A 17141-nucleotide genomic window follows, 5' to 3' on the forward strand; every position below is an offset into this window, starting at 1 on the left:
AATTGTAAATACCTCTATATCCTTCTTTGTCTCCATGTCACCTGAAAGCTGGAAAACATTTAAAATAAAATCTTTAAAATTTTAAATTTAAGAATTTTTATACTTTGTAACTTTGTTCAGTTAACGTGTGTGTGTGTATGCATCTCTTAGTGAGGCCTAGAATGCTGTTGCTGTATTAGATGCTGGGAATGCAAAGATATTCCTTGCCCTCAAGTTAGTCAGAGGGCAAGAGAGGAATCAGATACGTATACAAAACACAAAGAGATAAGGGCTATGATAGAAATATAAACAAACTACTTATTGCAGTTTGGGTCCACTGGGAAACAGACTGTGAGGTGGAATTTAGTGTTCAGAATGTTTATTGGGAGTGACTTTGCGATTAATATCTATGGAAGGCAAGAGGAAAGGGAAGATTGAGAAGTCAGCTATGATGCAAGTCTAACAGCCCTGACCCTAAGCAGAGCTTCTGAACTGAAAGGACCCATAGTAGTTGTTCTGCACCTGATTGAAACTGCCAGGCCTTTCTGTTTCCGACTTGATTAGTCATTGTATGTGAGTGGCTCCTGGATGGTCGTTTACTTGGGAGAGGAAGTTCTCTCTGTGAGAGGCAATCCCTGAAGGGGCTGCAGCTGAAGGGTGTCCCCTAACAGCACTCTTAGCAGTTGGGGCAATGGGTCCTTCCTTGAAGGGGAATCTGGGAGGAACATCTTTGTGTCCACCACACTACTTTACACAGAGAATAAGAAGCCTTCTGTATAAATTAGTTTTTGATCATCTAGACATGTTAATATATTGTTTATTATTTTCCATATACCCATTTCCTCCCCAAATACATAGGCTTACAGGCAAATTTTATACACATACACACATAACATATATTATTTAAGAGAAGACATAGGAAACCAATTTGAAAGGATGATTACAGATTGCTAAATGAAAGAGGATCACATTATTGGCATTTTAAAAAAATGTGCAAAGGGATAAAAAGGAGAAGGAAAGTGAGATCAATTATAAGAAAGAAGGCTATGTGCTTGACAGGTACAGATATAACTGGTCGTTAAAGACGGCGTCAGATTTAGAAAGATTTTAGTGTTAATCTCAAAGTCCTGGCTTTATTCTGCAGGAAGCAAAGAAACACCTTTCAAGGAACAGACTAATAGTAACACAGAACTAGTTCTTGGTCATACAACCTGGAAAAGATACCACAAAAATATAAATAATTCATGTTAAAATCCTGGATTTCCCTGGTGGCACAGTGGTTAAGAATCTGCCTGCCAATGCAGGTGACAGGTTCAAGCCCTGGTCCGGGAAGATTCCACATGCCACGGAGCAACTAAGCCCGTGCGCCACAACTACTAAGCCTGCGCTCTAGAGCCCACAAGCCACAACTACTGAAGCCCGCGTGCCTAGAGCCCACACTCCACAACAAGAGAAGCCACCGCAATGAGAAGCCTGTGCACTGCAATGAAGAGTAGCCCCTGCTTGCCGCAACTAGAGAAAAGCCCACATGCAGCAACGAAGACCCAACGCAGCCAAAAAACATATTCAATAAAAATTATTATTAAAATTTTGTTAGTGTAATTCATCTAAAGGTCATTTCAATAGATCCTGGAAAGTCAAAATTCATTAGAATTTTGAAATTCTTTTGAAAATTAATACAGAAATCACAATGAATAATGTAACTACCAGTGTTCCCATGTTCCCACGACCTAGAATGGACTACTGTTATTTTAGTATTTGCTTAAGACTATTTAAGATAAAATATGAAGTTTACATATAATAAAATATAAAATTAGATCCCTTTTTACCACGATCTCTAGTTCAAACCGTGTGTTCCCCTTCCTTGAGATAGTTACTATCATTTGTTTGGTTTGCACCCCTTCAATTCCATTAAAATACATTTACATATATGTGTATATACATAGAAAGAATATATAGACTTTTGGTATGTTTTTAAAATTTAAAGGAATGATATTAACTGTACATATTACTTGGTAACTTGCTTTTTTTCACTGAATATGTTTTGACAATCTACACAAGTTGGTATTTATGGACCTGTTAACTTCCAGACAGCTTTTCTACCAACCTACCTATTCCCTCTGCAAAATATAAATAAAATCAATAAAAGCTCACAAGCAACTTTGCCAAACATCAAGAACAAATGATATCCCTATATTCAACAAACTATCTATAGACTAAAGAGATGAAGCTAAGTAACTAATTTTCTGAAGTTTGTATAATTTTTATACCAAAACCAAAAAAGATAATCATAACTTATCAAACACAGATGTAAAATCCAAAAAACAAACCAAATCCAGTAATGCATTAAAAATATATCCTAATATAAGAATGGTTCAACTTCTGAAAAGCTGTTAATGTAATCTGCCACATTCACACATGAAAGGCTTAAAATAGCTTTTGCTATCATCACAGTGGATTATTTTTCTCTCCATTTCAAACCATAAAGATGTTTTTAGTTTTTGTGTACAGCGATATCTATATTCAAATCTAATATTTAATCTACATCTATACCCACATCCATATATCTTTATTAAACTTGGAGTAAATTTCTTTAATCTGAAAAAAGTTATCTAAACATTTAAAGTTGTACCTAATAGCAAAGTACTATCATTCTTTCTGAGTCAGTCAGACAAGATGAGAAACTGGTAACACTGTTGAGTAATATACCTATACCAATAATAATTTCCTATATACCAACAATAACCCATTTAATTACATAATGGAAAACTAATCTCATGGACATTAGTAATAAAAATTTAAGATACCTAGGAATATATTTAACAGGGAATGTGTAGAACTTATATGAAGAAAATCACACGTTTTTATGTGACTGTATGTGGAATATAAAAACAAAAAACAAAAGCAAAAACAAACCAAAAAAATGAACAAACCAAACCAAACAAAAAACTAACACATATAAAGAGAATAGAGTAGTGGTAACCAGAGGGGAAGGGGTAGTGGGGAGGGCTAAATGAGTAAAGGAGATCAAACATGTGGTGACAGGCAGAATCTGTATTTTGGTGGTGAGCATGCTGTAGGGTATACAGAATTAGAAATATAATGTTGTACACATGAAACTTACATAACGCTATAAACCAATGTTACCTCAATAAAAAACTAAATTTTAAAAAAGCACACAAATCTACTGATAGACCTAAAATAACACCCTTATGCTTTACTCCCTTGCATAAAAATAAACACTGGAATTAAACACAAAAAAATAAATCTGTAAGAACAATATAAGAGAACACAGGTGAATATATGTATGAGCTTGTAACGAAGAAAGCTTTCTTAATATTATGGTACTAAAGGCATAAGATTTCAATAAAAAATTACAGATTCATGAAAATATAAAATTCTATACAGTGAAAAAATACTTTTGGGTTAAAAGGCAACCAAGAAAGTAATATAAGTATGTATAACATATGTTACTGAGAAGTGTTAATAGTTTTAAAGCATAAACAGCTCTTAGAAATAGAAGAACAGCTAAAAAATGCCCAAAGTTCATAAATAGGCAATTCATAATAACAGAAACACAAAACCTAATAAAAAACTAAAAAATCAACTTCATTAGTGAAATGTATGCAACTGATAACATTTATGCCTGTCAATTTGCAAACATTAAAAAATACAATATTAAATATTGACAAGGGGATGGGTAAGGGATCAATCACAGACTCTATTGTTACAAATACAAATTGGTGCCACCTTTCTAGAAAACATTTTGGCAGTATGTATCAAAACACTTAGCTTTTCACATTTTTCCCATGTGGTTCCTCTTCTGAAATTTATATTAAGAAAATACTCATGCATAAGCACAATTTTTAGCTCTGTTCACAGAACCTTAGTAAATAATAATGAATAATGAAAACTAACCTAAACGTCCAACAAAAGGGCTATTACATTAGTTTATTTTTGAAATGATGTAGAATGATATTTAATGATGAAAATTCCATAAAACATTTAATGAATTAGAAATAGTTTAATTTGAATTTTCTAAAAAATTTTTAAAGAACAATGAAAATGACAATAGTGAGATATATGTAATTTATTTATAAATGATAAAATTAAGATACTTGCCTTTTTAGTGCTTATCTCTTTTAATTTTCTAAAATGACTACCTTAGTCATAATCAGGAAAAAACATAAAAAGTAATTTTGAAATTTAAAAAACATTTAAGGAGGTGGATGGATGAGTGGTAGCACTTAAAGTCTTTATAGCTTTAATTTTAGAATGTATTTTTGAAAAGGACTAAGTTTCTCAAAGTAATTCAAAATATAATTCTAATCAAACTCTCAAAGAGATTAAAAAAAATTAACAAAGTAATTCTACAGGCAGTAAAAATAACTGTTATTTTTTTCCTAAAGGAAAATGACTGATATAGGACCTGTATCCCTAAGATGTTATAAATTTTTAAATAACCAGAGGATGAAATATAAGTCTTCAAATAACTTGTAGTGATGTGAAAATGCCAACACTCATAATGTATGTGTAAAGAAAAATATGAGTCCAAATATTTTAAAAACAGGGATAGATAGATGATAAAAGACTAAAAGGAAATTTTTTAATGTTACTAGTACTTATCTATGAAATTATAGTGATTATATTTTCTGTGAAAATATAATTTTTTAAGGAAGATGAAAACAAATACAATACCATTATCTTCTTTTCCTTATGGTAATTCCTTAGAAATTCCTTATATTGTTCCAATTTTCCATGAGAACCTTTAAAAAAATGAGAATTCACAACATATAAATATATAAATAGCCTTTAAAATTGAGAAAAATGTAAATACTTTAAGTCGATTATATATAAAACCATTCAATGAGATCATCTAGCTATTTTGACAAGCATAATGCTAGACACACACAGTCTTAGTTGAATCAGTCTTAGTTGAATAATTATATCTCCTGTTTCCTTTTGCTATTTAGAAATGTCATGCTCCAACTAATACATCTTTAGTACTTATTCCTATATCCAAAGTTTTACCTTAATCCCTTACTACTGAACAAGCCCATGTTTTTCAAACAGCTCAGCCACTTACATTTGGTTGTTTCACTGTCACCTTATATTCAATACAGTACAGTACTTTGGAGTATGGCCCAGTGAAAGACTATGGGGGGCTTTGAAGTCAGATAACCTAGACTTAAATATCAGAGTCCAAGCTCTGATATTTACACATAGAGGACAATGAATATACAGAAAATTATTTTTTAAAAGTATACATATGTGCTCTCTCTCTCTCCCTATATGTTTATATAGTCACACACAATTATATATATGTAGCTTGTATAATTTCAAAAATATTTTTTTAAATTAAAATAATTAAAAATTCAATAAGGGACTTCCCTCGTGGCACAGTGCTTGAGAATCTGCCTGCCAATGCAGGGGACATAGTTTGGAGCCCTGGTCCGGGAGGATCCCACGTGCCGCAGAGCAGCTAAGCCCATGTGGCACAACTTCTGAGCTTGCGCTCTGGAGCCTAAAAGCCACAACTGCTGAGCCTGCATGCCACAATTACTGAAGCCTGCACACCTAGAGCCCATGTTCCGCAACAAGAGAAGCCACTGCGATGCAACAAAGAGTAGCCCCCGCTCGCCGCAACTAGAGAAAGCTCACACACAGCAACGAAGACCCAACGCAGTCAAAAAAAAAAAAATTCAATAAGAAAATTGTAACAGTAGTGAATTTAACAGTATTGTATTTAAACACATTCTCAGATTTTGAAAACTCAAGGTCCAAAAAAGGATATTAAATAGCTAAATAATATAACTATTATATTTATTTAATACACAGAAAATACTTTATAAGTACAACCAATATCATTCTTAAGACATATATGAGGAGCAAAGCTTCTTCATGTAGGCAGCACGAGTGCTTCCTGCAGTGGCCAGTTTAATCCAGTTTTCAGTCTTTCCAACTCAAAAAACCAATGCCACTGTGCACCTCAGAGATGCCACAGGAGCCAAGAGCACCCTCTCATCACAGGTGATTCTCATTTTGACAAAACTCTATGAATATAACCTCGGGAGCATCACAGAGAGGTCACTTTGGAGCTGTGTGGCTGACAAGGTCTTGGTGCTGCGGCCTGATGGAAGGCCTGAGCCTATGAGATGGGAGAGCCGAGTTCAGCACATTGGACCAACAGAGACCTCTGGACCCCATGTAATATAAAGTGGTGAGGGTTCTCTCAGAGATCTCCAGCTCAACACAAAGACCCAGCTCCACCCAATGGCCAGCAAGCTCCAGTGCTGGATGCCCCATGCCAAACAACTAGCAAGACAGGAACACAACCCCACCAATTAGCAGAGAGGCTGTCTAAAATCATAATAAGGTCATAGACACGCCAAAACACACCACCAGACATGGTCTTGCCCACCAGAAAGACAAGATCCAGCCCCACCCACCAGAACACAGGCACCAGTCCCCTCCACCAGGAAGCCTACACAACCCACTGAACCAACCTCACCCACTGACAGCAGACAGCAAAAGCAGCCTGTGAAGAGGAGACCCCAAGCACAGTAAGTTAAACAAAATGAGAAGACAGAGAAACACAGCAGATGAAGGAGCAAGGTAAAAACCCACCAGACCAAACAAATGACAAGAAAATAGGCAGTCTACCTGGAAGAATTCAGAGTAGCGATAGTAAAGATGATCCAAAATCTTCGAAATAAAATGGAGAAAATACAAGAAGTGATTAACAAGGACCTAGAAGAACTAAAGAGCAAACAAACAATGATGAACAACGCAATAAATGAACTTAAAAATCCTCTAGAAGGAATCAATAGCAGAATAACTGAGGTAGAAGAACAAATAAGTGACCTGGAATATAAAATAGTGAAAATAACTATCGCAGAGCAGAATAAAGAAAAAAGAATGAAAAGAAATGAGGACACTCTCAGAGACATCTAGGACAACATTAAATACACCAACATTTGAATTATAGGGGTCCCAGAAGAAGAAGAGAAAAAGGGACTGAGAAAATGTTTGAAGAGATTATAGTTGAAAACTTCCCTAACATGGATGGGAAAGGAAATAGTCAATCAAGTCCAGGAGCACAGAGAGCCCCATACAGGAAGCACAAAGAGTCCCATACTGGATAAATCCAAGGAGAAACACACCAAGACACATGTTAATCAAACTATCAAAAATTAAATACAAAGAAAAAATATTAAAAGCAGCAAGGGAAAAACAACTAATAACATACAAGGGAATCCCCATGAGGTTAACAGCTGATTTTTCAGCAGAAACTCTTCAAGCCAGAGGAGAGTGGCAGGATGTATTTAAAGCGATGAAAGGGAAAAGCCTACAACCAAGATTACTCTACCCAGCAAGGAGCTCATTCAGATTTGATGGAGAAATTAAAACATTTGCAGACAAGCAAAAGTTGAGAGAATTCAGCACCACCAAACCAGCTTTACAACAAATGCTAAAGGAACTTCTCTAGGCAGGAAACACAAGAGAAGGAAAAGACCTACAATAACAAACCGAAAACAATTAAGAAAATGGTAATAGGAACGTACATACTGATAACTACCTTAAATGTAAATGGTTTAATGCTCCAACCAAAAGACATAGATTGGCTGAATGGATACAAAAACAAGACCCGTATAAATGCTCTCTACAAGAGACCCACTTCAGACCTAGGGACACATACAGACTGAAAGTGAGAGGAGGGAAAAGATATTCCTTGCAAATGGAAACTAAAAGAAAGCTGGAGTAGAAATTCTCATATCAGAAAATATAGACTTTAAAATAAAGACTATTATAAGAGACAAACAAGGACACGACATAATGATCAAGGGATCAATCCACAAAGAAGACATAATAATTGTAAACATTTATGCACCCAACATAGGAGCATCTCAATACATAAGGCAAATGCTAACAACCATAAAAGGGGATATCTACAGTAACACAATCAGAGTAGGGGACTTTAACAGGCCACTTTCACCAATGGACAGATCATCCAAAATGAAAATAAATAAGGAAACACAAGCTTAAATTATACATTAAACAAGATGGACTTAATTGATATTTATAGGACATTCCATCCCAAAACAACAGAATACACATTTTTCTCAAGTGCTCATGGAACATTCTCCAGGATAGATCATATCTTGGGTCACAAATCAAGCCTTGGTAAATTTAAGAAAACTGAAATTGTATCAAGTATCTTTTCCAACTACAAAGCCATGATACTAGATATCAATTACAAGAAAAAAACTGTAAAAAATACAAACCCATGGAGGCTTAACAATACACTACTAAATAACCAAGAGATAACTGAAGAAATCAAAGAAGAAATTAAAAAATACCTAGAAACAAATGACAATGAAAATATGACAACCCAAAACCTATGGGATGCAGCAAAAGCAGTTCTAAGAGGGAAGTTTATAGCAATACAATCCTACCTCCAGAAACAAGGAAAATCTCAAATAAACAACCTATCCTTACACCTAAAGCTATTAGAGAAAGAAGAACAAAAAAAACCCTGAAGTTAGCAGAAGGAAAGAAATCATAAAGATCAGATCAGAAATAAATGAAAAAGAAATGAAGAAAACAATAGCAAACATCAATAAAAGTAAAAGCTGGTTCTCTGAGAAGATAAACAAAATTGATAAACCATTAGCCAGACTCATGAAGAAAAAAAGGGAGAAGACTCAAATCAACAGAATTAGAAAAAAAAAAAGAGAAGTAACAACTGACACTGCAGAAATACAAAGGATCATGAGAGATTACTACAATAAAGTATATGCCAATAAAATGGACAACCTGGAAGAAATGGACAAACTCTTAGAAAAGCACAACCTTCCGAGACTGAACCAGGAAGAAATAGAAAATATAAAGAGACCAATCACAAGCACTGAAATTGAGACTGTGATTAAAAATCTTCCAATAAACAACAGCCCAGGACCAGATGGCTTCACCGGTGAACTCTATCAAACATTTAGAGAAGAGCTAACACCTATCCTTCTCAAACTCTTCTAAAATATAGCAGAGGGAGGAACATTCCCAAACTCATTCTATCTGGTGGTCATCACCGCGAATCCAAAACCAGAGAAAGATATCACAAAAAAAGAAAACTACAGGCCGATATCACTGATGAATATACATGCAAAAATCCTCAACAAAATACTAGCCAACAGAATACAACAGCACATTAAAAGGATCATACACCATGATCAAGTGGGCTTTACCCCAGGAATGCAAGGATTCTTCAATATACTCAAATCAATCAATGTGATACACCAGATTAACAAAACAAAGGATAAAAACCATATGATCATCAGAATAGATGCAGAAAATGCTTTTAAAAAAATTCAGCACCCATTTATGATAAAAAAAACAAACAAACCCTGAACAAAGTAGTCATAGAGGGAACCTACCTCAACATAATAGAGGCCATATATGACAAACCCACAGCCAACATCACTCTCAATGGTGAAAAACTGAAACCATTTCCATTAAGATCAGAAACAAGACAAGGTTGGCCACTCCCACTGCTATTATTCAACATAGTTTTGGAAGTTTTAGCCAATCAGAGAAGAAAAAGAAATAAAAGGAATCCAAATCGTAAAAGAAGAAGTAAAACTGTCACTGTTTGCAGATGACAGGATACTATACATAGAGAATCCTAAAGATGCTACCAGAAAACTACTAGAGCTAATCAATGAATTTGGTAAAGTAGCAGGCTACAGAATTAATGCACAGAAATCTCTTGCATTCCTATACACTAATGATGAAAAATCTGAAAGAGAAATTAAGGAAACACTTCCATTTACCACTGCAACCAAAAGAATATAATACCTAGGAATAAACCTACCTATGGAGACAAAAGACCTGTATGCAGGAAACTATAAGACACTGATGAGAGAAATTAAAGATGGTACAAACAGATGGAGAGATATACAATGTTCTTGGATTGGAAGAATCAACATTGTGAAAATGACTCTACCACCCAAAGCAATCTACAGATTCAATGCAATCCCTATCAAACTACCACTGGCATTTTTCACAGAACTAGAGCAAAAAATTTCACAATTTGTATGGAAACACAAAAGACCCAAAATAGCCAAAGCAACCTTGAGAATGAAAAATGGAGCTGGAGGAATCAGGCTCCCTGGCTTCAGACTATACTACAAAGCTATAGTAATCAAGACAGTATGGTAGTGGCACAAAAGCAGAAATATAGATCAATGGAACAGGATAGAAAGCCTAGAGATAAGGTGACCATATGTACGTGGGTTTATCTTTGATAAAGGAGGCAAGAATATACAATGGACAAAAGACAGCCTCTTCATTAAGTGGTGCTTTGAAAATGGGACAGCTACATGTAAAAGAATGAAATTAGAACACTTCCTAACACCACATATGAAAATAAACTCAAAATGGATTAAAGACCTAAATGTAAGGTCAGACACTACAAAACTCTTAGAGGAAAACATAGGCACAACACTCTATGACATATATCACAGCAAGATCCTTTTTGACCCACCTCCTAGAGAAATGGAAATAAAAACAAAAGGGACCTAATGAAACTTAAAAGATTTTGCACAGCAAAGGAAACCATAAACAAGACCAAAAGACAACCCTCAGAATGGGAGAAAATATTTGCAAACGAAGCAACTGACAAAGGATTAATCTCCAAAATATACAAACAGCTCATGCAGCTCAATAACAAAAAAACAAGCAACCCAATCCAAAAATGGGCAGAAGACCTAAACAGACATTTCTCCAGAGAAGATATACAGATTGCCAACAAACACATGAAAGAATGCTCAACATCACTAATCATTAGAGAAATGATTACCTCACACTGGTCAGAATGGCCATCATCAAAAAATCTACAAACAATAAATGCTGGAGAGGGTATGGAGAAATGGGAACCCTCTTGCACTGTTGGTGGGAATGTAAATTGATACAGCCACTATGGACAACAGTGTGGAGCTTCCTTAAAAAACTAAAAACAGAACTACCATACAACCCAGCAATCCCACGACTGGGCATATACCCTGAGAAAACCATAATTCAAAAAGAGACATGTACCACAATGTTCATTGCAGCTCTATTTACAATAGCCAGGACATGGAAGCAACCTAAGTATCCATCGACAGATGAATGGATAAAGAAGATGTGGCACATATATACAATGGAATATTACTCAGCCATAAAAAGAAACAAAATTGAGTTATTTGTAGTGAGGCAGATGGACCTAGAGTCTGTCATACAGAGTGAAGTAAGTCAGAAAGGGAAAAGCAAATACAGTATGCTGACACATATATACGGACTCTAAAAAAAAAAGAAAAAAATGGTTCTGATGAACCTATGGGCAGGACAGGAATAAAGAAGCAGATGTAGAGGCTGGAGTTGAGGATACAGGGAGGGGGAAGAGTAAGCTGGGACGAGGTGAGAGTGTGGCATGGACTTATATACACTGCCAAATGTAAAACAGATAGCTAGTGGGAAGCAGCTGCATGGTACAGGGAGATCAGCTCGGTGCTTTGCGACCACCTAGAGGAGTGGGAGGGAGGTGCACGAGGGAGGGTATATGAGGATATACATATGCACATAGCTGATTCACTTTGTTTTACAGCAGAAACCAACACAACGTTGTTAAGCAATAATACCCCAATAAAGATTAAAAAAAAAAAAAGACATATATTACAAGTTTGCCCGTTAAATAAAGAAAAAGATAAGAATCACCATTAGTATCTAAAACTATTGTGAAAGTGTTAATAAACACAACTAGGTAAAGGTTATATAAATACTGAAAAGTAGTAAAAATTATCATTACTTACAGATACGCTTTTCACTCAGTCTGCAGTTATCCAATAGTGAATGCTAGGTACTTCCCACAGATTAACTTAGCTCATATAGTTCAAGTCTCACTCCTTTTACTTTGGGTTGTAGGTCTAACTGTTTTTAATCTCCTGACTCTTGCTGACTTGCTTGTCTCTGGTAACAATATTCGTTGATGCAACCCTGTTTTCCTGATATTTGCTTACTTCTGCTCCAGCTCAAAGGTCAGAACTGTTTTAGGCTTTATCCTAGCAACACTTTCTTTGAATCCAAATGTTCATTTTCAACTAAAAATCCAAATTGGACCATTTTGAAATGAAGAGGTTTTAAAATAGAATAAATTTATGTTTTGATATTTTATATCTTAGGATTTCATTCTTTATGAGAATGCACACACACAGTGATAGACACACACACGAGTGACAATTACTTTACGCATATAAAAAATAAGGTTTACTTGTCCTGGAAGTTATTCTGTTCCACTCAAATATTCCAGAGACATGGTTTTTCAGAAGAATTGAACACTCTGCTAATCTTGACTCCATGGCCATGGCCGCATCATGTACTCGCGGGACATTTCCCCGTAGATGTGTATAAATTGAAGCAAATGAACTATCTTCTTTTATTTTCTTCAGAGTACATAACAATTTATCATTATCCCCAAAATGGATTTCCTTTGGCCAGTGATCCTGCAAAAAATGTGAGACAATACAACTTAAATCATTTTTTAAATGAATTTAAATAGAAGAGTTCAAAAATCAATGAGCTGAAATTCAGGCTTTATTCTATAGCATCATTTTTTATTAAATGCATTTTTTTAATTTGTGGGAAAAAACATAAACTTTAGAAGTTTCAGATGCTTTATAAAACCCTTTTTTTATCATTTGAAAGTAAGTTGCTTACTTGACTGATGACCCCATCATCCTTGAATACTTTAGCATTTATTTTCTAAAAACAAACCATCAGAATAAGGAAATTGGCATTGTTACATTGTTCCTATCTAATTCTCTGAGTTTACTCAAGTTTCATCAACTAAATCAATAATGCTCTTTATAGCAAAAGGCTCTAGTTCAGTATCACACATTGTGTTTAAGCATCATATGTCTTTAGTCCCCTTCAGTCTACAACAGTTCCTCAGTCTATGTAATTAAAACCACAAGTTCATACTGATAACTCTAATTCCAGTTTCAAACATTCTAGTTTTCTCTTTCCATATTATAATTAACATCTCCAACAGTGAAAACCCTAGCTGCCATTATCCTAAATATATGTACTTATTTGATCCATCTTTTCAGGTAGCCAATCTCTCCTATCCATTGCCAGACTCTTCACTATGTGGATGCCCCTCTCATCCTGCTTAGGCTCTGACTTCTCATACCAGGCCATAGCCTACCTCCACATTTCCTGAACTACCTCCCCACCCAAGGCCACATGTGAATACCATCCTCACCCCCTTGGACCCCAGCACCTGTGGTATCACATGGATACCTTCCCTCACGGTGGCTGAGTTCAGAAAGGCTGCTCTGGGCGACCACAGAACATTCCCCTCCCCCGCCAATGTGGATGCTGCCTTGTTTTGGCCGCCAAATGGCCTTAGGAGTACATTGTTCAGGAAAGGAAGGAGAACAAGGAAAGGGAAGAAAAGAAAGGGAAATGAAGGGAAGGAAAGAGGAATCACAACATTAATATTTGCAAATCTAAGTTTATCTTTTAATAAAATTGTTCAATACCAAAACAAAGAAATACAGCTGACACAATTAAAGGTTTGTGAATAAGAAAATGCTTTCTGGAATAGTAGGAACTTTCACAGGATGAAACTCTTTAAGAGGAATTTGGGTAAGATATTCTGAGAATTTAGCTTAAATGGGAATAAATCTGAAGTCTGCAGATCAGAAATTTTAAACCTGCGTTGGTCTATTCTACTTCCATTTTTCTTCCTTTAAAAGCTTCCTAAACCCACTGTATTCTCTAATGATAACAGGTACCTGAATAATACCCAGCTTTTAATGCTGGAGAAGTTTCCCAGCAGGATCTAGGTGCCCCTGCCATTTTGGAAAAAGAGAATATTACTTAGATACATAAGTGCCCTCTCCCAAATCCTATAAACATACATCTTAAACAAAACACATAACCACCTGGGGAAGTTTTCCAGCATTAAAATCTGGATGTGTCAAAAATACAAAGATCTCAGAAAAATAAGATATGATCACAAGATATACTCCCTGGAGACAAACATTGTCAAATTAGAATGACAGCCAGATTTGAAAACATAGTCCTTACGTATGAGTCATCACTTGCTATTGTTAGGGACATTGGGAAAGTGGGGAGAGGCTAAAATGGAAATGAATTTGAACAGATTTTACAATATGCACAAAGGTTTATGAAAAGGTAGCCTTTATGCCAGACTTGAGATATCACAATTCTTGTCCAAGATACTGAATTACAGTATGAGGTGAATAAAGTATCTTGAAATTCTACCAGCTTGATTAGATTATGATTTCCCTACTTTAAAAAGTGAGATATATGTGATTAATCTATAAATGATAGAATTAGGATGCTTATCCTTTTCAGTGCTTATCTCTTAATTTTCTAAAATGACTATCATAGTCATAATTAGAAAAAAAACATATTGGTAATTTTGAAACGTAAAAAATTACATTTAAGGAGGTAGATAGATGAGGGTGGCACATAAAGTCTTTATAGCTTTAACATTATATAATTTTAGAACGTATTTTTTAAAAGGACTAAGTTTCTAAAGGTAATTTCAAAAGCCTACTGTAATTCTAATCAAACTCTCAACAATTTCTTTTTAAATTGACAAAGTAATTCTATAAGCAATCAAAAAGAATTGTTATTTTTTCCTAAAGGAAGAAGACTGATATGTGCACCAGTCATATATTAAAGTCCCATAAAACAGTATATTCTACTCACCAAGTTTTGAAGCTTTAAGAATTCTTCAATGTTCTTTGGAGGTTCTTGCATTTTCTAATGAAGTAAAATCAATATTGTTCATTAACATAAATTCAGATTGTTTATATGATGCTTACACCTAATTTATTTCAGTACATTATGATACTGGACTTAAGTTATAATTTTCAGAGCTGTAAGATATTGTTAAATATTCACTTTTGTTAAGTCCTTGAACTTTGAAAAGGGACAGAGATCAATGTTTAAATTCGGAGCCCCCAAACCAAATTCTGTAAAACGCTTCCCTCTCATACACTGCTCCTGGAGAAAAGCTCCATATGAATCCTGATGAATATCCTCATTTCCAATTCCAACAAGAGTTCCAAGATATTTTGGGCTATCTTGGATGGTGTCTACAATAAATTCAGAGCCAGTAATATAATAACGTTCTCCTCTTACTGATGGAATATTTTAAAAGGCACAGTAGTGACCTGGTGAAAATAATTTAAATCTTTGAATGTTTTAGTGTAGTAAGTAATAATCCCATTTTTGCTAGTAGTTTCTTTGTAAGTTGAAAATGTATTCTTTCATTAGACAAATTAATTTTAATCAAGACATCTTGCTATTCCTTGCCTTAGAGACTGTGTGCACATTCGTCCTTCTGCTTGGAAGGCTCCCCTGCCCCAAACCCTCTCCCTCCAATTCATTCTTGGCCTATTTAACTCTTATTTCAAATATCAAATTAAAAGTTGCTTTCTCTAGGAAGCCCTCCTTGGCCCCCCAAAAGATTCTTTACGGTAACAACAGCAGATTTGTATCTCTATGAGGACAAAAACTGTAGTGTAATCACTGCTGAAGTGTCAAAATTTCATGTAGTGACTGGCCAATGGTCAGTGCATAATTAAGTACTGTGATGTGTATAAATTAATGAATAAATGAGTAGACAAATGTCAAAGAAATGTGTAAGTATTTTAAAAAATAATAAAACCATTTCTAGAGAATGAAAAACCAGTGAGAAGAAGGCAAAAATAACAAGAATTCAGGATATCCTAATATAATACCCTAATGTTCTGATGATGACATGTCTGAAAAGATTGTATTATAGTTAATTTACTAGAACATATTTCACATCAATAGATAAAATGATCAAGATTACAAATCACAAGACCATGTTTTGCAAAAATAACTACACATTTGAGGTTGAATACAGTATTTCACTGTCTTAATACTGTTTAAAATATGTGATGAACATAAGTAAATATATAACAGATAATACAATAATAAAATAAAGGACATATGTGACAGTCATTATAAAAAACAAGTGTACAGAAGCAAAGATGCACAGAGCTGTCAAGAAATTTTATGGAAAACACGGGCTCTAGGCCTAGCCAAATTGAGAAGAATAAGAAATAAGAGATGGTGTGCACAGAATGCTTAGAGACAAAAAAAATGTTCACAGTATAATCTTCAGGGATAGTGAGTACAGCAATTTCACTAGAAGAAAGCTATCAGTATATTTTGAAATGCACAGAATACAAAGGAGCCAATTCAAAACAATTTAAATGTTACCTTTTTTTCCCCTTTGTAATGGCTGTCAAACCACTTCTAGTACAAAGCCCTAAAAATACCCACATTTCAACTAAAGGGAATTAGAAAAAGGAATTGAAGGAGTGAAACTTGCATAGGAAAATTTCAGATAATTTCAATATACAATCCCAGAGTTCTGTAGTGGGGAAGTTAAAAGGAGGTGAGGCATAAATTAAACAGACTTATGACCTTGGTAGGATGCAGAAGGATGCAAAAACACCGATGCTTCCATGGTAACAATATGAAAATCCCAGACCAAATAAAAATCTTACTTTTCTATGGGGTTAGTGAAAAGTGGTGGATGCCAGTAAGCAGGACTACATAATTTGTGACAATTCAGAGTCCCTTGTTCAAAAAATAAGAATTTTAAGATGGTAACATCAGGCTATTAAACCTAGTATAGGGCTTCCCTGGTGGCGCAGTGGTTGAGAGTCCACCTGCCGATGCAGGGGACACGGGTTCGTGCCCCGGTCCAGGAAGATCCCACATGCCGCGGAGCAGCTGGGCCCGTGAGCCATGGCCGCTGAGCCTGCGCTTCCGGAGCCTGTGCTCTGCAACGGGAGAGGCCACAACAGTGAGAGGCCCACGTACCACAAAAAAACAACAAACAAACAAACAAACAAAAAACCTAGTATAGGGTCCTTCTAATCAGTAGGTCCTATGCAACTGCACAGCTTGCAAGCCCATGAAGCCGCCCTCCCTGTAAGCCTTGATGACCCGAAATCCAGAGAGGAACATCTCCTTAAGTGAGCATAAAGCTGTGGCAGCTTCCTTACCCAACAGTGAGCTCTGTGCATACACTGAGGGAAGAGTTGGCCTGCCAT

The 17141-nt window shown here is 35.4% G+C and overlaps 1 protein-coding gene across 1 annotated transcript in view; it reads right to left on the bottom strand.

Moving 5' to 3' along the window:
* The window catches only part of FAM227B (family with sequence similarity 227 member B), a gene marked incomplete at its 5' end in the record, with an annotated part of 252305 nt that extends 235164 nt beyond the window's left edge, over positions 1–17141 (bottom strand). The window contains 5 exons of the mRNA XM_082647805.1: positions 13–48; positions 4678–4745; positions 12281–12512; positions 14755–14808; positions 17094–17141. Coding sequence (XP_082503931.1) covers positions 13–48; positions 4678–4745; positions 12281–12512; positions 14755–14808; positions 17094–17141 — 438 coding nt within the window. The remainder of the gene's footprint in view (positions 1–12; positions 49–4677; positions 4746–12280; positions 12513–14754; positions 14809–17093) is intronic.

This window comes from Grampus griseus (assembly GCF_964374135.1).
Source record: "Grampus griseus genome assembly, chromosome: 2".
Lineage (NCBI taxonomy): Eukaryota > Metazoa > Chordata > Mammalia > Artiodactyla > Delphinidae > Grampus > Grampus griseus.